At 40.2% G+C, this 27,653-nt stretch overlaps 2 protein-coding genes across 6 annotated transcripts in view; one reads left to right on the top strand and one right to left on the bottom strand.

Annotated features, from left to right (window-relative positions):
• The window catches only part of COL28A1 (collagen type XXVIII alpha 1 chain), a 161,694-nt gene extending 158,029 nt beyond the window's left edge, over positions 1–3,665 (bottom strand). For both annotated transcript variants that reach the window (XM_088018326.1, XM_088018325.1), the window contains exons 1-2: positions 3,542–3,665; positions 1,753–2,309 (exon numbers count right to left, since the gene is read on the bottom strand). In XM_088018326.1, the coding sequence (XP_087874452.1) occupies positions 1,753–2,309; positions 3,542–3,665 (681 nt within the window). The remainder of the gene's footprint in view (positions 1–1,752; positions 2,310–3,541) is intronic.
• An 18,515-nt stretch (positions 3,666–22,180) lies between these two features.
• Positions 22,181–27,653, top strand: part of MIOS (meiosis regulator for oocyte development) — a 30,160-nt gene continuing 24,687 nt past the window's right edge. For 2 of the 4 annotated variants that reach the window (XM_028119246.2, XM_088018322.1), the window contains exons 1-2: positions 22,182–22,380; positions 23,355–23,451. The gene's annotated coding sequence lies outside the window, so the exon portion shown is untranslated. The other 2 variants (XM_028119255.2, XM_028119250.1) reach the window with 2 other exon arrangements.

The following is a 27,653-nucleotide window of genomic DNA, read 5'->3' on the forward strand; positions in this document are numbered from 1 at the left end:
GAACCTCCTGAGCCTCCACAACTGGCCGAACAAGAAGCTGCCTGTCCTGTATCTTCTGTAATTAGCAACTGGCGACTCATTATGTCAACTCCAGTGTTCTCTCCTGCACATGCTGGAATCTTCTGTTTGGGGTTCAGTGGTAAGGACTGCTTAAATTATGGCACAGGCAGCACTAGGCAGTTAGCCAGACACCCCTGCACACTTCCCTTATATGAAAAGAGATGCTCAGGGTGAGCACTCACCCTAAGCCCCCTGGGGGCCGAATGCATCATCTCCAGCCCAGGCAGATCTCTCCCTATCTACCCCCAATGCCCAAGAAAAAGAGGCTAGAAACAATAGAACTTTAGAGGAGGGATGTTGCTTAACTGTTTCAAGGCAGTTCTGACTGAGAAAACTTTAAAACCCAGTTACTATTTTCCCCTTTCAATATAACTTCACAGGGTTAAGCATGAAGACCCCAGGGCCTTTGCCTATCCTTACATTTTCAACTATAAAATGAGGATAATATAGTACATACATCATAAGATTGTTGTAAACATTGACTAAAATAAAATCTGTAAAGTGCTCAGAAAAATGCCTAATACACAGAGCACTCAAGACGTGGTAACTATTATTTAGACTTTAAAAAAAAGCCAATGTCTCATGCTGAAAACAACAGTTATAAGAATAATTTACCAGTTATTATCTTATAGTTAATATCGACTTATAAGTTATAAGAATAATGTTAGGAGAAGGATTGGGGAAAGGGACAAAAGGGTCAAAACAATCTCTGAAACAAGGCTGAGCTTTTTTGAAACCTATAGAAAACAGCCGTATGAAATGTTTAGTACCCAAAGGACACCTTTGCCCTGCCCTCTTCTCAAGGAAAAAAAAAAAAAAATCGATGTTTTTAAGAAAATGTTATACGCAAACAATGAATCATAGAACACTACATCAAAAACTAATGATGTAATGTATGGTGATTAACATAACATAATAAAAAAAAAGAAAATCAATTTTTAACACTTAACAAATCAACCACTTTTTCTCCAGGAGTTTTCTTCTTGAGAAACACTGTGAAGAAGGATTTTATTTTGATTGCTTTGCCTTGTGTTTTCCCAAGCAGAAAGGAAAGAATCTCACACACAGCTGAGCAATCAACAAAGAAAAGCATTGACACGACTAATCAGACCAATCAAATGGCACTCATTGATCTGCAGTGAGAAAGTGTTGGGTGACTGCAAGTCGCAGGTGATTTTAAATTGGGTGGGCGTGCTAACACCTAAGAACAAGGACATAATAAAAAAAAATTAGAAGTCAATGAACTTTGCTTGAGTAGCATAATATAGCAGTAGGTGAGAGATGGAGTCAAAATATTTCTGCAGATGTTAAATGGGGAAAAAGCAACTTAGTACAAATATAGCAGACCACAATCTGACCACAAGTTGAATATAAGTCAGCAGTGTTCGTGATCCCAGGATGTATAAACAGGAGCTTGAAGGATTGGAAAGTAATTCTTCCAAAATCCTCAGCATTGGCTATCAATAAAGTTAGGAATGCAATTCCAGAGCATGAGCCTTGTTACTTTCCCAGTTTATCTGGTGTAAACTATCAAGGAGTGGAGAGAGACCTCGGAAAGATTCTCCTATTTCCAAGATGGATTTTTTTTCCTTCATCTTTCTGACCCAGTATCTATCCTTACAGAATTTGTAATTAAGGTATCAGTATAATGATTGGGAATATATACATAAAACCAACTCATTAAGTACCTACCAGGCGATCTCGAATTTTATCTACAAGGGTTGGATCACTTAACAGTAGAATGGGTTCACTGGATGAATCCCCAGATATCAAACGAAGTTTGGCTTCATTGACTACAGTGGAAAGTCCAATGGTGATAAATAATATCCCTGCAGTTCTGGCGTCTTCCGAAATACTCTGAACATCTGGATTCTTTGGATGGTCAATGCCATCAGTCATCAGCAAAGCCACCTTCACACCATCTTTACGGCCTTCTCTCTTAAGTAGCCCAGTGGCATTGGAGACAGCATAATAAGAGAAGGTGCCTTGCCCAATGAAATTCATAGACTTGACCCTCTGTTTAAACGTCTGCAGATCCTTCCAAGAAGAAAAAGGTGGATCGATTTGGACAGAGCTGCTAAATTGAAGCGCTGCCAGTTTGATGTCATATTTCAAGGAGCGAACTGGGGTCAACTGGAAAACCTCGTCACTCAAGCTATCCACAAAATCTTTCTGTTTATCAAAGAGAATAATTTTAGAACTTTCGGAGCTGTCCACAATGAAGACAACATCTATGAAGCAAGTAGAGTCTGAAATAGAACAAATAGGTTAGGCAAAATATTTTTTCCTACTCATGAAATGACTTTGCATAAGGAAAGCCCTGAGGTGGTGTGATGTGTATGGGTTTGTTGTTGTTTTTTTGGGTGTTTTTTGGTTTTGTTGTTGTTGTTGTTGTTGTTTTGACAGGAGAGGGGAGTGAAAAAGAGAGGCATCTTAGAGGTAGGGCTTAAGTTGTGAAGAGCTAAATCTCTTTCCAAATCTATAAATTCTTTGCCTCTTGTAAAATCATGAGAGTCAGGAGCAAACAAATAAGCAAAATTCCATGTATTTTGAGTATTTTCCCATTGTTCAAAAATTCAACAAATACATATATTTTTAATTTTATTTATTTATTTCGAGAGAGAGATGCGGGGGAGAGGCAGAGGTAGAGGGAGGGAGAGAATCTCAAGCAGACTCCACACTGAGCATGAAGCTGGACATGGGGCTTGATCTCATGACCCTGAAATCATGACCTGAGCCGAAATCAAGAGTCAGATGCTTAACTGACTGAGCCACCCAGGCACCCCAAAAATTCAACAAATATTGGGCAAAGTTGTTGAGAAGTAAAGAATGCTCTGCCTGATTCTCAAGTTGTGTGTCACATTGGTGAGGCCCCACCTTGTTTTGGTGTGTGGTTTTTTGTTTTGTTTTTAGCTTTTTTTAAATCAAGGGAGAAAATGACTACCTGCATCACATTGTAGCAAGGAGGGGGAAAGAAACGTAAAAGCGGAGAACTTAAGTTTGAATTCTAGATCTTACTAGTTAATTTGCCAGTGGCCGTGGATGTGCCACTTAATATCTCTGGGCCTCAATTTCTTTATCTATGACAGTGGCAGTCTCTGTCATTCCCATTTTACAAAGCTACTATGAGGCTCAAATGAGATAATAAATGTACAAAGGCTCTAAAACACGTAATGTTTTTGTAAGTATGCTCTGTAAGTATAGAAAGTATATTATATTATTACTTACTTATATTATATTATAAGTATATATATATATATTACTTAATATATATATAATTACTTAATATAATATAATTACATAATATATTACTTATATTATATTATATCATAATATAAGTACATTAAAATAGAACATTACATATATGTTTCTATATATGGTTTGCTATTTGCATCAACTGCTATTTGGAAAAATTCATATTAGTGTTTTAACAGGCTAAAACTTATCATTAAAAACAAAAACAAAACATTTTTTCTTTTACCCTGGAGATCATTTTTCCTTGCAAGTAAATTGGACTTTGATCCTTTCTTTCTTTGTCCATATATTGTTTGACTCATAAAAGCTGGCAAAAGCAGGAGATAGAAGACAAAATGTCTGTTCCACATTATGGTAGATGGTGAAAAGTCATCTGTCTTGTAACACCTTTAATAGAAAAATCAGTTATAAATACTTTCGTAAAGTACAGTGTTCGCTATTTTTAATTTAAAGCCGGCAGAATTGAAAGCTGGCATGTGACAGGCGCAAGAGGTTTTCATTCATATTTACAGAAAAACATCTACGTTGGGATTTTAAAAGATTCTAATCCAAGTGAATCATGGCACTACAACCAAACATTTATTAGTGAATATTTCTATATAGTCAAAGAATTACATCCAAGTAATCTGAATTTCCCATTTTATTATGGGGAGCAGAGAGTGGGAAAAGCCATTTAAAAACACTTCAGTCCCACTCTATATGATGGACTATGGTTCAAGCACAGGCTCTCTTTTGACATTTTCACATTCTTCAAGGTGATATCAGATTGCTACATCATTGTTTCATTATAACTAATTCCTGACAATCTCAATATTTTTACAAGGTTGTAGAGAACCACCATCATTTCAGTCTTAATAATACATGCACAACTTCAGTGAGTTCAAAAGGCAAGTCAAAAATCAAATCACCCCTCCAGTTCCCATAGAACACCATTTCTCTTTATACTCTTACTTGGAAACTTCATCTACAACAGAGTTCCAAGCTGGACTACAGTTGTATACATATCCAATGAATCAAGAGTATGAGAGCAAAAATAATAGATTTGCTCAGCAACACCATTCTTCTAGTGAAGAAATGATAGAAATAAGATTGAAATCAGAAGCACTCCCTCTGAACATTCCTGTGAAGCTGTTTTTCTGAGTAGATTAACAATGAAAAATCTAATCCTGTATTAAAATCTACAGCCATCTTCATCTTTCAATATGCCCAGCTCTACACCAAATGACTTTTAAACCCACAGGCTTCCCTGGCAAGAGAAGACTCATGTGGGGCTAGCTCAGTGTACTTGAGAAGGAACAAGAAAGCTTTTTCTGAACTAACGTTCTGTATGGTTTGGAAATGCTTTCCTTCTTAAACTATATTGACTTCAAAAGTTCTGGAAAAGGAAATCGTATTTTCCTTCAGTTTGCCTTCAGGGAATGGGAACTGGGAAATCATTAGCACGATTTTTCCAGGCTCAAATAGGAAGTAGAAATATATGGAAAGGCAGTGAGAAATGGAATGGATGACTGGCTTCTTTCATACAGGCCAGATACAGAAACCCAAAAAGGAATCAAAGCTGTTGGGTTGAGGATGAACCAATAGATGGCTCCATGCCATAATCTGCTCCTCAACTGACATGGTCTTGCAGGAAGTTCATGAAGCTGACTTTGTATCGGTATAGCTAAGCACCTCTGTTGGCAAGTGCATCAAGTGCAATTGGCCAATGTCAACTCTTCTTCAGACCAGGTGTGCTAAGATGTGAAAACAGCTGGGTGTTAAAAAAAGAAGAAGAAGAAAGAAGAAGAAAGAAGAAGAAGAAGGAGGAGGAGGAGGAGGAGGAGAAGAAGAAGAAGAAGAAGGAGAAGAAGGAGTTTGCTGAGGAAATAGAACACATAAAGGACATCCCTCCCCAGGTAATTCCTTGTTAACCAAAGAGAAGACTACAGAAGGATGTACACGTTTAACTCTGAAGACTAGTGTAAGAACAAGGCTATGTAGCAAAACGTAGCTGCTATAGTCTTTGGAGGGGGGCAGGCAGAATAACACTGTGTCCCCAGTATTACATACAACCTTTCTCTTTTGTTGAGCCCATACCACAAAAAGTGTCCCAGAAGTTCTGGAAATAAGAGACTGAGAATTTAAATTCATTGAAAATAAGAGAGATTTTACAAGCTACATGATCAATACAACTCTAAAGAAGGTGATTCCCATGCAGGATCCTGAGCAGAAAACCACTTTCTCCTCATTTGTAGGCCTCATTTTGGGCTTTAGAAATGCTGTCTTTAAATAAAGACTCGTCTTTCCTAAAACTAAGCACCTGCTCATATAGTTTCTTTGGCATATAATCGTGAATGCGTAGCTGAAGCTTTGTATATACAATGTTCACTATCACACTTATTCATTAGCACTAACCATTATGTCTCATATTTCATTACTATTTGCTCTGATAGTTTTTATCCAGCTCTCCCTAAGCAGTCGTACTATTCCCCTCTCTTTACTGATATTAGCTAGAGGACACTCTTATACCTTTGGTTTTTAGTTCTACTGCCTTCCTAAAATCTCTTTCTTTTTAATTAGTTTGGCATCTTAAGAGCACACCATTTCAAACCATTTTTGCCATATTTTATTTTGCCTCAGTTTTTAGTAATTTTTACCTTTCTCTCATTTAGATATCATATATAAGCAAAATGGGTTTCGAGGGAAAATGCCATTAGTTAAATAAAAGAAACATAAACCTCTCTGTTCATTATAACTTACATTTTATAAGTGTAGAACCAATGATTATCTTTAACCAAATGCCATACATTTGCCCTTTTTGCCTAAAATTTATCTTGGGTAAATATCAGAATCAACAAATCCAAGAGACTTTATATTTTGTGATTTTTCAAAAATAAAATTCAGCACAGTTTACCAATTGTGTTCACAGTGTTTGCATCTCATTTGTTTCACAGAAAGATAAAATTATCAAAAGAAGACTTTATTCAAATTGCCAAACCAGCCAAATTATAAAATATTCTGTAATTAATACTGAGTTATAAAAATATGTTCCAAATTAAGAAAAAGAGGTCCTGAAAGATATTAACATCATTGCAACACTGGGTAGTAGACTGCAAATTAAAAATCAGTTTTAGACTTTGAAATAAATTTTAAACGTCGACATTTTAACAATTATTTATATTTTTCTAATAATTAATTTAAAGTAGTGGCAGAGGATAGAAATTTTTGATCAGCTTTCTTCACATAAGAAGTGGGCAAACCCCTTAGTCTTCCACGGTGCCTAGGTGGTCCTATCTGATTTCAAGTGATTAAAATAAAACAGTTATGTCTTACCTTATAAAGTTTGTCAAACAGGAATTAAAGACTGATTAAGCAAATGCCAACAGCAAGGACCATTGTTGGGGCTGGAGTTGGCTATTTGATATTGTTCTTTTCTGTGGAAGTAAAAATTGTCTTGGTCTTGGAAGTTTTGCAATCTTTTATTCATGTTTATTAGCCTAAGTTAAAGCAAGAGTGGTCAGGCATTTGGCCAGGGTGCAAGATCTGGTGGGATCAGGAAGTAATTTAAAGGAACAGTGTCCTCTCAGAACAAGTCTGTGTTCTCCAGACTGTTATGAAAATAACTTGAGCAGATTTTCTACATTTTCGGCATTTATTGACAGCCTGCTGTTTCTCATACCGTGCCCTCCTTCCATTTCCTCCTTTCTTTGCCTGGGGTGTGCTCTGTGTGTTCTGGCTCTGAACAGCTTTGTGAGGGAGTGTTAGTGACAACAGACTCAGACCCCAAACTGGTTTTTCAAGAGAGGCAATGGGTTGATAATTTTTGAAGCCGGATGAAGAGTATAGAGAAGTTCATTATTGTAGCCTTTCTACATCTGTGATTTTTGAAAATTTCCATAATAAAAAGTCAAAAGAGTGATCTGAATTTAGCCCTGGTTCTGTCTCTCATAGGGGGACCTCAGTTTCCCATTTCTGAAATGAGGGCGTGAATTTAATTAGCTATCAGGATCCTTCCAAACTATAACACAGGAGCTAGGTTTACAGTGGTCAATATTCTGAGCTCTCTGTCCCAGAAAGGTAGTCACTCAAGTGGCTCCATTCTCTTTTTTCTTAGTTTCTACCTCGTGGTTACGACCCATTTTAAGTCGATGTTTATCAGTGCAAAACATACTGCCAAGAAGCCACTCGACGCATAGACAACTAACAGACAGGCTTCTCAACAGAAGACAGAGTACCAAGACGATCAGAGATAGCAATATAAATGTTCACACCATAATTATTTAAAACCAGCTTTCCTAGGAAGGCGTTTTTACATTTACAGATCTGCTTATTGCAACAATAATAGCTTCCATTTCATGAACACTTTACCAGGTGTGAGGCACGGCGCTGAGTTCTTCATACACATTACGGGACCTAACTCACAGCGCCGCCCCCTACAGACAGCAAGTGCTGTAAGATTTTGCGTTTTACAGATGAGGATGTTGAGGCGGAGAGGCGTGCGGTCACTTTCCCACGGTCACACCAATGCTAGAGAATGCCAGAATGATATCTCAACTCCGATGTAGCTGACCCCTGAGCCTCACTTATCACAACTACTGCATCATTAAATTACATACCCATGTGAATGCATGTTCGTGTTTTCATGGTCTCGGCACCACAAAGCAGTTTTTGAAGAACTGAGGAAGTTTTGTGAGGCTTTGGTAACAGAAAGAAGAAACAGTGGGTACCCTGCCGAAGCACAAATGGAGTTTCCCAGGAAGCAACCCCATATATACCTTATATAGCCTGTGGATGTTAGCCACACTTGTCACTTTTGTGAGATGAGAATCAGGGGACAAGGAGGTGGCATTTTTTTCAGAAGGTCACCTCCCTCTTTTCTGGGGGTAGAATACCAACTTGCAGGATAATGTACCTATAAGAAGCAAACAAGTAACTCCTGGAGGGGAGATAGGGACTAAAGCCCTCCTGCTTCGGAACTGTTCTGACTGAAGTTGGGGACGGGTTGGAGTCCTGCCTGCTCACCCATGTCCTTCCATCCCACAAAGTCAAATAGAGTAACCCAAACCCAAGGTTTGCCGCCTTTCATTCCCAGGTGTGGCCATCAGCACTAAGTTGATTAGGTAGATGACTCCAAAGAAAATCTTGTGTCCTGTCCATTTATATAAGGCAATGCACTTTGCCCCCAGAGAAACAAGATGCCGTGGGTGAAGACTGCAGTCTTAATCCTACTGGATGGTCTTGGATTAGTGTGCAATTAGACACACCCAGTCCAAATAAGAGCACATGGATAATGATGATAGCCAGAAAAGTCTACTTGGAGTCCATGTCTTCTGACAGTTATTCTGTAGCAAAGTCTTGGGGTTTTTTTTAGAGTTTTCACTATGCCTTTATTATGGCTTGTAGGGGCCCCACCTCCTTTGACAACATCTACCTTAATATCTCTAATTTTTCGGGGCGCCTGGGTGGCTCAGTCGTTAAGCGTCTGCCTTTGGCTCAGGTCATGGTCCCAGGGTCCTGGGATCGAGCCCCGCATCGGGCTCCCTGTTCGGCGGAAAGCCTGCTTCTCCCTCTCCCACTCCCCCTGCTTGTGTTCCTTCTCTCGCTGTGTCTCTCTCTGTCAAATAAATAAATAAAATCTTTAAAAATATATATACACCTCTAATTTTTCTATTACTTGTAGTGCACAGTGCTGGCTGTAGCAAAGTCTTCATAGAAGAAAGAACACGCTGTTTCTACTATTATAAATGTAATGGTCTAGAGTAAGCCCTCAATAAATATTTATTAAATGAGTGATTATTCAAAGTAATTTTTTAGTATCCATCATTCTTGTGAGAACCGTGATACATTAGATTGCTCTCTTCCATAGCACTACTAGACAAGAAATCTTTTTTCAACTTTTTCAAAAATTTTGAATACTCTACCACAGTAGAATCTATGTTGGCTTTCTTTGTTTTGGTACCAGTGCCAAGATCTCCATTTCAGTAGTGATGGTATTTTGAGGTCTAGAAACATTTAAAAAGAATCCAAGGTTAGCCTGGTGATGGGTATTAAAGAGGGCACATATTGAATGGAGCACTGGGGGTTATACACAAACAATGAATCATGGAACACTACATCAAAGACTTGTAATGTATGGTGATTAACATAACATAATAAAGTAAAATTTAAAAAAAAGAATCCAAGTCTGGGATGATTTGTACATATCAGAAGGTTTTATCTGCCTGAGGTTATAGAAATACTAAAAAGGCTAGTAATGTATCAGCTCAAACTTGTATGGAAGTTACACATCTGGACCAAGACCAAGGTAGAGGGTAATGTTTCACACTGTCCTCCCAATTTTGGCCACCTTTTTCACTGCTGACCCAGAGTAGAAAAGAACATTTATCAACTGAGAAAGAAGTCAAAGGCCTTTTTACCCAGTTTGGAAAAATCTGTCATTGGAAGTCCCCTTCTATTCCTTTCAGTATAAAATCTTGATATAGGTATTTTTAAAAAGAATTTCTAACATTTGCCCCAAAGCTCCGAAGTTTCTGTATTCACCATCCTTCTTGGCTCCGCAAGTATGACTTGGACCTTCTCTCTTGTCATTCATCGGGAAATTAGAGGAACACCAAAATGGATTTGGTCCTATTTGTCAACTAAGGGAAGGATTAAAAGCGTTCAAAGACAACCAGGAAATGAAAATTATCATTGGTCATAAAATGTAGGCAAGGCGGCATGGTTTCAGTCTGGAGCAGCATGACTACATCTCACCTCCCCTCACCACATTCTGATTGAGTTCACTCTTCCACCTTCCCTCTACTCACTTATGTTTTGTATTATTTACTCCCTGATGTATCTTGCCTCATTGTTTGTCTCAAACAATCCAGTCCATTTGGGATTTAATAAGAATATCCAAAAAAGGAAATTTTTAAAATAACTATCAAATTTCTGGAAATAAAATGTTTTTAAGAACATTAAATAACTTATTATCCCACATTATATCAACCCATTACAACTCTGGTTTACACAACATTGTCCCTAATTGAGGTAAGAGACTCATCTGCTTTTTGAGTTACATCTAAATTATATATTTTCTCCTGGGCAAGAGTTTGTTTCTTCTTCTATTCTTTTAAATTCTGTACTAAAAGTAAACTATTCATGAAGAAAGTTTGCAGTTAAAGAGACCTGAGGTGAATTAATATTTTTGCTATCTTGGGATATGAAAAATCTTTTAATAATATAAAGCTCTACACAAATATAAGGTATCTATTATGATCATTATTTATTGTTTATATCCAGAACTATAGATTCTGAAATTACATATGTACAATTTTGAGTAATTTTTACTTAATTATATATTTTCCATTATGTTAATTGACCAAATTCAGAAATGCCAAATACACAAATTGGGACTGACCCTGGGTCCTGAGGGACTCTTGATTGAAAAAAGATATTTGGGCACCACCTTGTGGGGCTTTGTGGAAAGACACAGTGTCAGAGTCAGCTTGTCTACTAGCATTAACAGATTAAAATTCTTAATTGCCTATGATTCTGAACAGATAGAATGTAAGTTGGTTTCTAAAAAATTTTCTGGGTAGGGGAATAAGAGAATAAGCCAAAGGGGGTGACAAAATTAGTTTTATATATGAATCAAGAAACTAACATCTGATGAAATCTCAAATGCATTTATTTAACAAACGTTAACTCACATATGGTTCCAACTATGTGTGAGGCATTGGGTAGAAAAGAAATAAGGCCCAGTCACTTCAGCCCAGTGAAAAAGATAAGGAAGTAAAAGGCAATGGCAAATTTTACCAAAAATATTTTTTACGTAATCAAATGACAAACGCAAGTTAATGATACCGTGCTGATGTGTTTGGAAGAAAAGTGTACTGTTATCTGCAACTTACTTTGAAATGCATCATATGAGGGGCGCCTGGGTAGCTCAGTCAGTTAAGCATCTGCCTTCAGCTCAGGTCATGATCCCGGGGTCCTGGGATCCAGCCCTGTATCGGGCTCCCTGCTCAGTGGAGAGCCTGCTTCTCCCTTCTCCCTGCTCATGCTCTCTCACTATTTCTGTCTCTCTCTCTCACTCTCTCTCTCAAATAAATAAATAAAATCTTTTTTTTTAAAAAAAGAAAGAAATGCATCATATAAAAAGAAGATGGATAAAGGCCTGGATAGACACATATATGAGAGAAGAAATATGTCAGTTATAGATCAAGTGTTAATCGTGGAATCTAGATGGTGGGTAGTGAGTTTATAATTCTGTCAACTTTTCTGTATGTTTGAAATTTTCATAACAAAATATTGGCAAAAAAACCCACAAGGTAATGGTGGTCTAGTACAATAATATCTATAAAAGAGACCTGTGAAGAGGGCGCCCAGTCGGGACTGTGACGTGGAGGTTGGAAGTGCAAGCAGCAGATGATAAGTAGGCATTTCTTTGATGCCATGTTAAAGGGTTTAGACTTTACCTTGAAAGCAACAGGAAGCCACTGAACAGTTTTAAGCAGAGGAGTGACATGATCACATTTTCATTTTAGGAAAATCACTCTGGTGGCTGTGTGAAGAATTAATTGCAGAAAAGCAAGCCTGGAGACTAAGAGACTTTTTAGCAAACGTAGCAAAATACCAGTGAGAGAAAAGGCTCTCAAGTACCAGCAGTGGGGATGGAAAGAAGTGAACAATTCTAAGAAATACTAAGGAAGCAGAATCAAAGAGCTTAACTGGCCTAGGAAAGGGAAAGAAATGAAGAAGCACGGGCGCTTGGGTGGCTCAGTCGGTTAAGGGACTGCCTTCGGCTCAGGTCATGATCCTGGAGTCCCAGGATCGAGTCCCACATCGGGCTCCCTGCTCGGCAGGGAGTCTGCTTCTCCTTCTGACCCTCTTCCCTCTCGTGCTCTCTATCTCTCATTCTCTCTCTCTCAAATGAATAAATAAAATCTTTAAAAAAAAAAAAAGAAATGAAGAAGCACGGTATCCAGTGGTTTGTTGAAGAGTATTTAACAATTGGTTCTCTGGAAAAACATATGTGTGTACACAAATTTATATAAGTTTATTACAAATGTTACTGATAGAAAGACTGTGTGGTATGCAATTTACAAATAATAAATACATATACAATTTTCTGTATTATAAATACCACATAGCAAATTGATTCTCTTAGAATGCTTTTATTTATTTTTGCCAAATCCTTGTATCCTTACTCAATTTCTGGTTGCAGTTTATACATGACTGTAATTCTGACAGGGATGCTGACTGATATTTCCATTTTCTTTAACAAGCAAGTGCGCCCTTGCTTTCATATTTCTAGGGTACTTATGTTAGTGTATAACTTTTGGTATCTTTCCTCCCATTATCCACACCTCCCCATAGGAGGAGGAGTTAGATTTATCCTGAATGATGGGGGTGATAGTGTAACACCCATTGGTCCATGTTTCCTGTCTCAACATCCATCATCACAAAATAATATTTTAATAGTCTGAGCATTTGCTTAATTTACACACCATGTGTATGTGCTTCTCATGACATATAGTGTCGTTCCCTTTACAGTATTACACAAGTAACATACACTATCATACCGCATATTAGAAAAGTGTCTTGTTCTCAAGATTCTTACTGCCTGACAACTGTCAGAATAATCACAATGCAAATGACCCCTCTGGAGGCATCTAATGCACAACCTGCAGAACTGTAGGCTTCAGCCCGGTGTAACATTGCTCTGTTCATACGATTAACATTTTGGTATAGAGTTGCAAAGCCTTTTTTGTAATTTATTTTTACATTTTATAATTTGTATTAACTTATAAAAGACTAGAAATTTCAGTTGCATACAATAGTTTGCTCCTTCTGATTCCATTTGAATGTCACCAATCCATTGAAAACACAGGACTCCATAGGATGCATTATAAAACTTTATTTTACTCCACTGTCATTTTGTTTCTATTTTTGAGGGCAGGATTTTTTTTTCGACACTTGGATGACATCCCAGGCAGGTTCCATGAGTCTTTGGATCAGTCTTTTATATAAAGATCGCTTCTTTCACATTTAATCATAAAAACTATGTGCTTCCCACAATCAAAATGTCTATTCCCAAGTAGTAGCCAAAACTCTGAGCTTGAAGATTCTCCTCTCCACGGCTAGGGCTTGCTTCAGGCTGGAAGCCTACAGTGGGAAAATGGGCATAGTCAACTTTCCCATTTCCCCACTTTGTGCCTCTCTGCCTTTCACACACTGATGAAGAGTAGTTTCTGACTCTTCCAGGTAGACCATCAGGAAAGAACTACTTAAGTCAACGGTCTTGCTCTGGTTTTGGAAGGTATTAAAGTGATCTCCTTCTCCATTGTGGAGCCTTCCCTCATTCTTTGGAGACTGCTTCACTGCGGCTCTCTCATCCCACATTCTTTTAAAGGCAGCTAGGTCTCTTTTCTGGTGGGTGTCAAATTCCACCTTCTCTGACCCTAGCCTGTTACCAATGGAACACTGCCAGTGTCTCTCAACGGAGGTCACCTCACTCCCGGCAGAAAGCCTTCTTATTTGACTGTGCTATGCTGCCTCTCTCACCCTTGTGGCCCTCATCCCATCTGCAGGGCATGCCCAGGCATCGTTTATCCTGACAAACCCCAACAGTGAAGGTTTTCCCAAGAGATGCGCCTCTCACCTCTCGGCCTCCAGAACAACCAGCCAGCCTTTCAAGTTTTCAGGCATGGCTCAGACAGCAGACCAACATGTTCTCTACCCACGTCTCTGTTCCTACTTGCACAGATCAAGCTCTCCATGGACAATCGTGCCCTTAGATCTCTGCTAGGGGGTTAGAAGTAAGGCTCTCTGGAAATGAATTTCTCCAAAGAAATCCCTCTCGGATTTTTCAGTTCTGAACGCTCTCTAGGAGGGTTTGGGGTATTCAGGCTACAAAATCTGTTCCACTTCTGCAGGTTGTAGCATCTCACTTTGGAACGTGGGAGTATTCACCACCTATTGTTCCATTCTGGTCTAGTGGGGCTTTCTTTAGCCAGTTGCTAGACACGGCCAATTCTATTTTTAACATCTTATTACTCAAACAAACATGTTGTATGAGCATGGATAAATCCTGAAAGAGAAACAGAAATGAAAACAGTTGTGCATGGCGAGAGTACCTGAATTTTAAGACATTTCCTTCAATATTGTTTTCACAATAATGTTTTTAAATTTTTGAGTTGGAATGGAAGCATTCATATATTTGTGTAACTTTTCATCATGCATTCCTTATTCTGATTCAACGTATAATGAGGAAAACAACGATGACTCTAACACATTTCCCACCCTCAAGGAATTCACAAGCTATATAAGTATATTGTGAAATAATAGGTAATAGCATTATTACAGCATGTGTGTGTGTGTGTGTGTGTGTGTGTGTGTGTGTGTGTGTGTGAAGAGACAAAGAGTCTGACAGAGGCACAGAAGACAAGGTGCCAAGTAGTTTGGAAAGGTAGACATTACTCCCAGCTATGGGAGATATTAAGGAGGAACTAAGTGATACATATTGAGGGATGAATAGAATTTAATTTTTCTATTCTTGGAGAAGGGAAGTCCAGGAAAAAAAAAAATTGGAACAAAGTCATGTTACCAGGTGGCGGATTGTTGAATTCCTTAGTTCTTATCTTCTCAGAGGAAAGAATTCAGTAGAGAGCCCCAATAGAATGGTCAATTAGCAAAGATTTCTCATTTCCCAAAGTGAAGGTACACTCTTGGGATAGAGAAGCGGGCTGACCTGAGGATGGGTGGCAGGATGCTGAGTTTCTCATTGTGTTCTTTTATGGGAGGGTATTTGGTCTCCTTTCTCTCCCCGCCTCCCCATCTTGGTATTATCACTCCACCCTTGAATCTGCCTTGGTTTCCTCCCCTCCAACCTTTTAGGCAAGTTTGTGTTAGTCATCTCCTCATGAGCACCTAAGCACAACCCATGGTGGGGGCCCAAATCTCAGTGCAAATGGTATTATAATGATGTTATAACAGCCTCAGGGTTACTAGTGGACAAGGTCTTTCTTAAGAGCGCATGCTCCAAAGTTGAGGAAGTCCCTGTAGCCTGTATATCTTCTGCTTATCAGCCTGTGCTAAAAAGCAAAAGGGATTGATCTAAGGGAGATGGGACAGTGTCTTGGACAAAGACCAGGTGCTCCTTAGCAATTGTCCATCTGTTATCCTCCTGTCTCTCCTCTTGCTCATGTGCATCTAACTGCCCACTCTATCAAGCATGTTAGAGGAAAAGTGCTATATAAAAGTAATTAGGGACAATTAAGTAGGGCTAGAGCTAGTATGGGTTAAGGGATCAAATGGGAAAAACATATTGGGCCAGAATGGGGACATCTTCATGTTGTTAACTTTTTTTTAAAATATCCTAGAAGCTTTTGTGCATGTTACATGGAGAGGAATATCCACCACTATATGTAATTTATTAACCTTTAAGTCATTAATATGTATTTTACCTCATTTATACAACTAATACATTAAACATATACTGATTTAATAAGCTACATTTCCTCAAACTCATAAACAGTGTTGCAAACTGAATACTTCTTCTTAAGTTTAGAGTAGCAGATTACTTTAAATGTTCTTCAGAAGAAGCTTAAATACACTCTACTGTGCAATTATAAAATTGACTGATAAAAAGTTCCAAAAGGGTTGGACTTTAGGAAGTAAATCTGTTTCCTCATCATTTCTATCCTGATTCTCATTCGGATTCTCTTTATGCTTCTGATTTCTTACCCCTTGAATTTCTTCCTGGGGTTGCAATTATACTTACTAAGAAAGTCAGGCTTAGCTTCTCAAATAAGCTGCTGATGGTCCAAGATTTTGAACATGAGAATCAAATCCATTATCCATTTGAAGATTTTATAGTCATACATTGTATGTTACTTCAGCAAATTCCAAATTATTGATCGGGCCAATCAGATACGCTTTGGTTTTTCCTTGACCCGGTCTTTTGCTCAAAATAACACTGACTCTGAATGCATCACCTTCATAGTTAGATATCTGTCTAACTTTCAGCGATGGCTCTGGGAATCTTTTTCTCACCTTATTACCAAGAGAAGCCTGCCTTTACAACTGCTTTGGGCTTTGTCTGGTATAGGTAATTCTGAAATTAATTTGATCCATTGAAAACACAAGTTTTCTTTCTCACTGACTGTTAAGACTTAAAGTACGGACATCTTAACTGCAGGCTGAGGAGTCTGGTGGCTGGTCTGTAGGGAACATGAACCAATGAAGAGTTCTACCTAAGAGGATCACTTGAGATGTGCTCAGGAAGATCAATCTGGCCACACAGAGGAGATGGTTTAGAGGAAAAAGGTAGGAACAGGGGAATCAGAGGCCAGTTGGGAAACTATTGTCTGGGTGAGCAGTAATTAAGACCGAAACGAGGGCAATGGCTATGGGAGCAGAGAGATTGGCAGAATTTAGCCACATCATCTGTTTCAAAAGCCCAAATGTGATTTACGCAAATCCCATCCAAGGAGGGGAAGAGACCAGGCAGCACAATAGCCTGTGTTTCACTAGGATTAACAGTGCTGATCAGATAGTATTTTGATGGCAGCTACTTTACGGCTTCAGTGCTCATCAGAAGGGATGAGCCAAGTTTCTTAGTCAGTTCAGGCTGCTATAACAAATTACCATAGATTGCATGGCTTGTAAACAATAGACACTTATTTCTCATAGTTCTGGAGGCTGGAAGTCTGAGATCAGGGTGCCAGCATGGTCGAGTTCTGATGAGGACCCTCTTCTGGATTTCAGAGTGCTGACTTCAGTATGTCCACACATGGCAGGAAAGGGTTGCAAGAGCTCTCTGGGGTCCCTTTTATAAGGGCATTACTCCCATTCATGAGGGCAGAGGTCACATTCATGTGGTCTTACCTCACAAAGGCCCCATCTCCTCATATCATCACGTAGGGTGGTAGGATTTTAACATATCAATTTGGGGGGGACACACACATCATTCCTTAACACCAAGTTACCCACAAATGAAACAGAGACCTGTGAAGAAGTAATGAGCAAAGCAGGAATTGTTAGCATCCTAGAACGGCTCCAGTTACTGAAGCATTTAGGAGGCTGCTTAAACTTTATTATTTCTGCCTTAACTTCCTAGGTACAGGATTATGATATGTCTGTCTATCATGGAATTAAGCATCCTAATTCCTCCAACTATACTCTTTAAAATAATACTCATTGGGTTTTCTCCTCATTAAAAAAAGCTTTACACTTTTATTTTAGAAAACATAAAGTATAATGAAGAAAATAATGAGCACTTTTAAACCTACCACACTGAGGAATCTACTAATAAAATGTCACCATTATTCTTTCCGGTCTTTAAAGAATAAGGTTGGAATTATGATATGTATTCCATTAGATATGATTTTATTCCTATAACAATAAACCATGAGTGTTTCCTGTATCTTTAAATGATTTTCTAAAGCAGAGTTTAACCTACTAATCCAACCTGCCACCTGTCTCTATAAATAAAGGTTTCCTGTACCACAGCCACATCCCTTTGTGTATGTCCTACCTAGCGATGGCAGAGGGGAGGAGTTGTGATAGAGGCAGTGCCACCTGAAAAGCTGGAAATATTTACTATCTGTCCCTTTACAAAAAATGTTTGCCAACTTCTGTTTTAAAAGATTATTTTAATAACACTTAGAACTGCATCAAGTGGCTACCATTTGATAGTTAGAAGCATGGTGCTGGGGTCACATTGTCTGGGTTCCTAACCTCGCTCCACCACTTAAGAGATATCTTGGGCAGGGCACCTGGGTGGCTCAGTCAGTTAAGTCACTTAAACATCCGACTTCTGATTTTGGCTCAGGTCATGATCTCAGGATTGGAGATTGAGCCCTGCATCGGGCTCCATGCTGGCTGTGGAGTCTGCTTAAGATTCTCTCTCCCTGGGCACCTAGTGGCTCAGTCAGTTAAGCACCTGCCTTTGGCTCGGGTCATGATCCCAGAATCCTGGGATGGAGCCCCATGTTAGGCTCTCTACTCAGCAGGGAGTCTGCTCCTCCCTCTCCCTCTGCCTGCCCCTCCCCCTGCTTGTGCTCTCTCTCTCTCTCTCAAATAAATAAATAAAACCTTAAAAAAAAAAAAGATTCTCTCTCCCTCTCCCTTTGCCTGTCCCCTTATTCCTCCCTATGCCCCTCCCTCCATTCCCTCTCTCAAAAGAAAAAGAGTGAGATCTTGGGCAATTTACTTAACATTTCTGTGCCTCAATTTTCTCATTTGTAAAAGAGGAAAAAAATAACAGTATCATCCTCATAAAACGTGATGAACATGTGAAGTCCATGATGCACCTCCTCAATGTCCCCCTTCAGTAACGAATGACTTAGTCCTTCACCTGCTGGGAAAGTTGTCAGCAGATGGCCTTCAGCCGGCAGCCATCTTTGGGGACTGCCTTGACAGAGAAAACTGCCTCACTCAAAGCCACTTGTCTTTCAAGGGACAGGTCACATTAGTGACATATCCACATCAGTGGGGTAGTATACAGTCCTGAATCCCATGTCCCAACTCAAGACAACTCTGGAGGGCCAATCCAGTTTCAAAGTTTCTCATGGATTGGCTGAGGCCTTTGTTGGTATTGAATCACAGCTCAGCTCCTCCCTCTGCCCCGTCCTGCATCTTCTTCCTTCCTTCCACTGGGTTGATCCCAACCCTCCTTCATAAGTATCCTACATCCCAATCTCCATCTTGAAATATGGTTCCAGGGCACCCAACACGAGACAATGTTAAATGAGCCTATGTTGTAAAGCATCTGGCACGTAGTAGATACTATGTAATTGATTTGGGAGTCCGCTAGAATACTTCTCAAAGACCACAATTTTAAGATATCTCAGATCTTCTCATCCACAACCTGTGTAAAAAGATTACCTAAGCCACGTCACATGTTTCCAGGGCCCTAATTTCCCTTTGCTACGTAAAAGCAAAATTTGCTCTCACGTCCACAGTGATTTTGTGCAGACTGATTAGTTGGAAATAAAGGGAGTTGGGATTAGCCAGTCACAGGCTCCACAGAATGTTCCAATAGTAACTGAACTGCTGCTAAGGGCAGCAGTAAATAAGAAGGAAATAAGCAGTTCTTCATCTGTTGTCGTTTATTGGTTTAAAACCACAACAAACATCTTATCCTGGATTACCACAACATGCATGAAGGAGCTTAGAAAGAACAATATCTTGTTAAGGACACAAAAGTTTAAATTAAAAAACAAAACAGAAAACCACAAGACTGAACTATAGCAACTCTGGCATCCGTTACAAAATCCATGTTTGATAAAGTCAAGTAGTGTAACCTCAGAGCAGTGTGTTAAGTTCTCTGACACAGTTTAATCTTCTAAAAACTATAATGCACTCTCCCACTCAGTAACTATTTTTGAATACATATCATGCAGTAGGAGCTATAGGAAATCCAGAGTTCTATACTAAAAGTTCACTACTCACAAGGAAAATGCCATCTGTCATTTTCTAGACAGCAGGAAGGGAGAAGAGGAAGTGAATGGCAAGGAGCTTCTCTTCTATGGAATCCAGGTTTACCAACAAGGAATACCATTTAGTGGAGAAGGGGAATGGGTTTCCAAGAATGAGAAAAGCGTCACTTATTGCTCTAGGGATTCTAGAGTGCAAGGAACTGGTGGCAGCATGAGAATACACTTTCACAAAAGCTTAGGTGGAAAAGGGAGGAGAGAAAAATATATTAGCTGGAGAAAAGTGTAGAGGCAGATATTGTTTTAGGATTTATCAAACAAATTTTTATTGAGCACATACCTGTGCTATGCACTGTTTTAGGTTCTGGAGATTAAGCAGAAGATAAAATAGATGGAGTCCCTGTGTATGAGGGAATAGGCCAAGGTGCTATAACAGGTCCCAACAACAGCAATTTTTAAAAGAACACAGTTTATTTTCTCTTGTGTATTGGTCCAGATGTCTATGGTTGATCCAAGGGAGGAGGTAGCTCGACTTTCTGAATTAGACTGGGACTTAGACTAATGGGGAAGTTCTGTCGCCCATAATACATGGCCTCCATTTCTATACCATATTTCTTTTTGCCATTTTCCAGACAGCTGGAAGGGGGAGGAGGAAGTAGATGTCAAGCAGCTTCTCTTCTAAGGGACAGGATCCGTTTCTGTTCATATCTCATTGGTCACAACTTTTTGATATAGCCACACCTAGCTGAAAGGGAGGCCCTTCAAGGAACTGTCCTCTCTAACTGGGTCACCAAGTGCCTTGCTAACATTTGGGGGTGGAGGTATAATGGAATGAAAACTGGTGATGTGGAGCATATATTCAAGAAGGGGAAGACAACTATAGGCAAGTAAAGAGCAGTTTTGGTGAAGAGGGGGCATGAAGGCCTGAGAAGAGTAGATTCGGGGGAAAACAGGAGAATGTAGGATTAGAGAGAGCCAGTATGTCCTTCTTCTTAGAGGATAAAAATGGCAGTGACTTAAACATATGTTGAAGGTAAAGAAGCAGTAGAAATGGAGAGGTTTAAGACACACAGAAAAGGAGAAATTGATGGTGCAAGGTCCCAGAAGAGGAGGAACATATAGGGTCCCTCCTCTTCCTCTGTGTCAAGTAGAAGAAGGTAAGAATGGGAGTGAATGATGATGTTGGGGGCAGGAAAGAGAAAATAATAGGAAGCTGTGGGGAATTCCTATCTAATAGCTTACATTCTTTCTGAAGTAGCAAGCAACGTCATGTCCTGAGGGCAGACTATGTATCCGGTAGAACTGATAAGGAAGAGACTTGGACTGATCTAGAAATTTGGCGCCGAGGCCTGAACCATTGAGAAGATGGGCAAGATAGCGTTTGAAGTGGTGAAACTTATGGTATCTCCCTGCAGCTGTACAGAACTTTCCTTGGCCTCCAACTTCTCCAAAGGCAGGAATGAATTATGGGAACCAGAACCCTAGAATCCTCTTTCCTGCTCACTCTCTTAAGTCAATCATCAAGCTCTGTTTATTCCATCTTCTAAGTATTCCCCACACACCTCTCTCCACCCCCACTCTCCATACCACCGGTAGTTTGGATTACCATGATGTCTCACTGGGATGCTTACGCTGTCCTTCCCTTTTCTCCCTGAAAAACTGATCACACCACTTGCCTAGTTAAAAACCTTCCGTGACTGCGCCATCGCCCGTAAGAAAAAGTCCACCCAAACTCACTAACGTCGTTTCCAAATGCCTTTCTGATACAGCATCTTAATTTCTCCCCACTTCCTCTGCTCACCCATCCATACTTCACTGCTTCCCCATTGAGATGCCATCCCTCCTCAACCTGCACTTGCTCTTCCTCTGCCTTTAGAAGGCTCTTCTCTCCCAACCTCCTCCGCTGTTCCCTTTCCCGTTTAATCCCATATTCATCCTCCTTGTGTCAGCCTAGTGGTCCACAAGAAAGCGCTCCTGACCTCCTAACACTAAGGGGGCGCCCCTCCTGTGGAGCACTGTATTAGCCCTAACAAGGTAACACTGTTTTCTGCCGGTACCGCGTCTTTTTTGTCACTCCAGTGTCCCCAGCATTCCAGCAATGTGCTAGGTACGCAATAGGCACTCAAGATGTGTTTGTGGAATGCGCGAATGAATGAATAAATCGTGAACCACATACCCTGGAGTTCCTACTGCATCGATGGCCTGCAATAAATGGTTAATGGAAATTTAAAGTAATCAAAGGAGCCAAAGTGTATGTAGTACTAGAGATAATGCATCTCCGAAAGGCTGTGCCCGGGATATCTCCCGCAGGTGCGCGTGCCCGGGATACCTCCGGCAGGCCGCAGGGGCGGGGCGACCGGGGGTGCACGGGAGCGCTCGGCCGGAAGGCGGGGCCTCCGGGGCAGCAGCCCCGCCCCAGGGCGGTGCGACTCCCCGACGGCCAAAAGGCGGGGCTCACGGTCGGGGAACTCCCCTTACAAAACCGAGGCGCGTCCGCGCGTCCCGAAGGCGCGCGGTGTTAGGGTCTTGGGCCCCGGCCGGGTGACCCAGGTTACTGGCCGCGCCGCCTCGGCCGCCATCTTGCCCGCGTGCGGACTCCCACGGCGGGAGGGGCGGTGACCAGGCCGGAAGTGGCTGTGCAGCGGCCGCGCTGCCTCCTCAGGTCAGTGAGTTGTGGCTCGGGCCGCGTCTAAGCATTCCCGATGCTGAGGCCCGGTGCATGGGCTCGGGTGTGCCGGGGTCACCGCGAGGGGCTCGGGAAAGCCCAGTTAAAAGGCCTGGGCGGGGGCCGACCCGAGGGCCTCCTCGGAGCGGTGGCGCGGGGCGTAGCGCTCCGCGCTGCGGGATAACCGCGTCGGGCGGCCGGCCGGGCCTAGCACGGAGCCTTGGAGCTGCGGGCGGACGTCCTCCCGGGCGCTGGGTCGGCGCTGCAGCCACACGCGCGGCGAGTTCGTGCGGAAGCGCGAGTCCTGGCGTTGGACGGGAAGCTCAGCCAGGTGTCTGGAGCGTGGGAGTGGCCCTCAGATTCCTGCTTTACCCGGAATAGCAACGAACCGTGCTGTAGTTGTACTCTATTAAATACCTCCTAAAGGGCCTGTCACCGGGTTAGCTGTGCTTTCTGCTTGTACGACTAACGAAAATTCCGTAAGAGGATGAATAAAGCCATTCACGTGTGCCCACAAGCATTGCTAAATTGCTTAGCAAATGACTGCATTTACAGGCCTTTTATATAACTATATTTTTAAAGGAAATTTCTGCAGTGCCTCTTCTTGAAGATGGTGAGGTTGAAAATTTCTTTACTGCTGTTACTGTCATGGTAAGAAAAGTAGAAGACAACAACAAAAGGATGTGAAAAGGTGGTTGGGTACCTTATACACTTAGTATTATGGATCGTCACTGTCCAGTAGCCACACGGGGTTGAGATGTGCTGTAAATGTAAAATGCGCATTGAATTTGTAAGACTTGGCACCAAAGAAAAAAAATTCTCAATAATTTTTTACATTGATTACATGTGGAAAAGGGTATGTTTTTGATATGTTTGGTTGAATAAAATATATTGTTTAATTTCATCTCTTTTTCAATGTGGCTACTAGAAACTTTTTAAATCATGGGTAACACTGTATTTTTGTCGGACAGTGCTGTTAAAGATATTCTGGTGAAGAATACAGAATCAGCATGGCTTTGCTTTGCCCAGAAACCATTGATGGGAAGTGAACTCCTGTTAAACTTGAAGGTGAGGATGTAAATATAAGCTGTAATTATTGCAGATTTCACCCCTTCTCCCACTTTTCAATATCTCCAACATTTGAAAACATTAACTTCCAGGGCTGCTTAAGGAAATCATAGTGATACTAATAGATGTGTGATGTGAAGAACTCAATTTGTCACAACTTTGTGGGATGGAGGTAGGGTGGGTTCTTTCTCTTATTTTATAGTCTTGGTGTATTAACAGACTTTAAGTTAGGGTCTAGCCAATGAGTGTTTGGAGGTCCTCTGACTCCAGTTTCAATTTTCTTTGCTCTTCACCATATTCCTAGTCATCTCTGTTCATGAGCCAAGATCTATCTGTATTGTGTGTTGGATTGTAAAGAAATATATTTCTTAAAAGGGCGCTTATGGATGTACCTCTCTCTTCAGGGCCAGCTTTGTGTTATGCAACCTGTGCAGTCATATGAGGCCCATCGTTTAGAAGGGCTGGTACTTGGTTTACTGCTTTGTTGTCACCACCTTGAAATTCTTAATAATTTTTGAATAAGGGGGCCCTGTATTTTCATTTTGCACTGGACCATGCAAATGATGTAGTTGATTTTTTATTCTGCAGTAATCTAGGATGGGAGTTGGGAGGTGTTGGACAAGAACTAAAACATCTGGTCTTCACTTTACTCCTGTGTGAAACGAGAAGGGCTTGCCAGTCTCTCTCCAGTTTTGTGATTCTGTATGAATTACTGTAATCAGATTTTGTGGCTGGTAGTATAAACATTGTACATGCATAATAACATTAGGAGAAATGCTGATAGTCCTCCATTGAGAGACATGCAAATCAAAGACTTTTTAAACTATAGTAACACTTTATTACTTTTTTATGGTGGATTTTTCCATGTGCCATCCAGTTTTCTTATAGACCATCCATGTAAAGAATATGATTATAGGGTGGAGGCCTATATTAAAAGTGTGATTATTTGAGCATTTTTGTTTTGATAAGATAAGAAAATAGGCCAGATCTCCAGATACCTCCATTTAAGAGGTTTCCGCTGTCTGTGAAGACATGAGTGTGAACCCTTACTTGACAGTATCTGTTCCTTCTTTTTGTTGTCTTAGCTACGTCTTATTGCATGAGGTGCCTCTTCCTTCTCATTCCTAAATTTTTAACTTCTCTTTAAGATTGCACATAACTTCAGCATTAGAATGCAGGCTTTATTAGATCAGTTTATTAGTCTGCTTGGGCTGCCATATCAAAAGACCATAGAGTAGGTGGCTTAAATAGAAGAAATTTATTTTCTCATAGTTCTCACAGGTTGGAAGCCCAAAATCAGGGTGCCAGTGTGGTCTGGTTCTGGTGAGAGTTCTTTTCTTGGCTTATAGATAGCTGCCTTCTCACTGTGTCCTCACATGGTGGAGAGAGAGCTCTGTTATCTCTTCCTCTTTTTATGAGGGCACCAGTTCTGTCAGTTTAACACTCTACCCTTATGACCTCATTTAACTCTAATCACCCCCTGAAAGGGTCTTTCTCTAATATGTCACATTGGGGATTAGGGCTTCAACATGAATTTTTGGGGGGGACACAGTTTAGTCTATAGCAACCAAGGAGCTTATCTTTCTTGGTTCACTACCATGTTCTTAGCATTTAGAACAGTTTAGCACGTACACTATGCTCAATAAATATTTACAGAATAAATGAAAGACAGGTATTAGAGTGATCCACTCTTGGGGTGGCTCATTGTGGGCTCTTGCCCATATTGGAACCAGTTATGAGAGCGGGCACTTCGCTTTTGGCTGAAGCCAGTCTCTACTAGGAAGGGTAAGGCGTGGAAGCATGAGGAGATTGGTAAAACTTGGACATAGCAGTGTGAGAAATGTCAGATGGAACATTTAACAAATAATTATTAAGTGCCTGGCCCTAGGCTGGGTATCAGAGGTATAAATGGAGAACAAGATACTTTTCCTGCTTTTATGGCATTTATAATTTAGTAGGAGAGACAGGGTGATGTAAAGGAAGGAATACTGTTCGCTGAAAGTACTATCTAAGTAACCTGACAGACCAGGGAGGGGATAGAGGATATTTGATGTCAACCATGATGTTTAAGAAATGGTCAAGCATGTGTTAATTTGGCCTAGAAGGGAGGGAAGAGTGCTCCATTTGCAAAGTAGTGATGGAGGGCAGAGGGAGATTACATTCTAGGAACTGAAAAGAAGAACAGCATAGCTAGAACATAGCAAGGAGGAAAATGGTGTGCCTTGATGCCAAAGCAGTAGGTAGAGACCAAAGCATTTAGGATTTTATAGGTTATATTGAAGATTTGGAACTCTATACTAAGAGCAGTTGGAAACCATTAGAGGGCTTTAAGTAGGGATTGCATAACCTGGCTAAGTTTCGTTTTAGAAAGGTCCCTGTGATATTACATAAAGATGAATTTCATAAAGGCCTGAGTATACAAATGAGTAAAAGAATTGCTGAATCAACACCATAGGCCAAGCATATTGCATACTTTAATTTCTTATGGAATCAGTCCTCAGAGCTGTGAGACTTGGCAGCCTGAGTGGAGGAAAGAAGAGTAAATAATCGGGTTGATCTAGGCTTGGGGAAGGCAAACTGAAAGTGGCAAAGAAATGAAGAAATTGAAGGTCTAGTAAAAATATAATTGAAATGATTGATCTTGAGCGTCAGACCTCTTAAGGAAGGAAATAAACCGTATAAGAATTCTTAGAAGTTTTTCCTAGTCATCGGAATTGTATGAGTATATTGAATTCTGGACTGGTAATTCCTGACTGAAAGTTTTACAAGATCAAAAAGTAAAGCAAGTATGTTTGAGCTGAGTTTATTTAGTGTATCTATATTAGGAGTCTGAGCGTGGCTCTACATCTGGTACAGGGAATCAGGGGATGAATGAGTCCATAGCTTCACCTTTTAATAACTGACAACATGGCTGTACAGATTCTAATTGCCATGAAGATACTAAATGTCTTTGTATCTTTTTTAATCCAGACTATAACCTCTAGACAGAACTGGTTAGAAACAGACATTTAAATTTTTAAGTAACTTTTGCTTCTAAAATACCATTTCTTTTAATTTTTTTTAAGATGTATTTATTTAAGAAAGAATGTGTGCATGGGCACACGTGCAAGTATGGTTAGGGGCAGGGGGAATCTTCAAGCCGACTTCCCACCTGAGCGTGGAGCCTGAAGGGGGGCTTGATCTCATGACCCATGAAATCATGGCCTGAGCCAAAACCAAGAGTCAGTCACTTTAACCAACTGAGACACCCAGACACCCCTAAAATACCACTTTTAACATAGCTATTTTTAGTTTGTGTTTAAATGACTATCATCTTTTCCAAAATTCCATGTCAATATTAAAGTTTATAGAATTGAAAACTGGAAGAGCCTTTAATGATCACTTAATTCGTTTCCCAAATGCAGTGTGTGTACCACTGGTCATAAACAGGATGATTTTGGGTAAAACATAATCAAGCATTTTTTAAAAATTCCAATATAGTTAACATATCAAGCATTTTAGGGGTGCCTGGGTGGCTCAGTCATTAAGTGTCTGCCTTCAGCTCAGGTCATGATCCCTGGGGTCCTGGGATTGAGCCCTGCATCGGGCTCCCTGCTCAGTGGGGAGCCTGCTTCTCCTCTCCCTCTGCCCCTCCCCACCACTCGTGTTCTCTCTCTCTCTCAAATAAATAAATAAAACCTTTAAAAAAAAACATAAGCATTTTAATAGTTACTCATTTATTTTAATGTGTCTTAGAAAAAAATATTTAGCATACCATACCTATGATTCATGGACTTCAGGTTGAGGTTAAAATCAATTCTGATTTTAAAAATAGTCCCTTTAAATAAAAATATTGAATAAAAATAGGTGGTACATGAATGAAGTTTGGGAAACAATAATCTAAACCAACTCTTTTGCTATATAGAGGAGACAACAAAAGGACCCCTAATCACAAAGGCCCTTCTGTGGTGTGTAGGTAATATATAAGAGGGATAGAAGTTAACTCTATTCAATACATGCTACTGTTTATTCTGCCATATAGGGTTGCTTCTTACTGTTGAAACTTGAGGAAGAGACCTCTGTCTTAATAGTGGCATTGTACTTTAAATCTTCATTGTCTGTTATGGTGGTCACATGGGGCTATTTATATTAAAAATAAATGAAAAGTAAATAAGATTTAAAATTTGTATTAGTCACATTTCTTGTGCTTGGTTAGCCACATG

This window comes from Eumetopias jubatus, unplaced genomic scaffold (assembly GCF_037043125.1).
Source record: "Eumetopias jubatus isolate StellerSeaLion01/CBP00866 unplaced genomic scaffold, mEumJub1_p1.0 scaffold_14, whole genome shotgun sequence".
In the NCBI taxonomy this organism is placed as follows: Eukaryota; Metazoa; Chordata; class Mammalia; order Carnivora; family Otariidae; genus Eumetopias; species Eumetopias jubatus.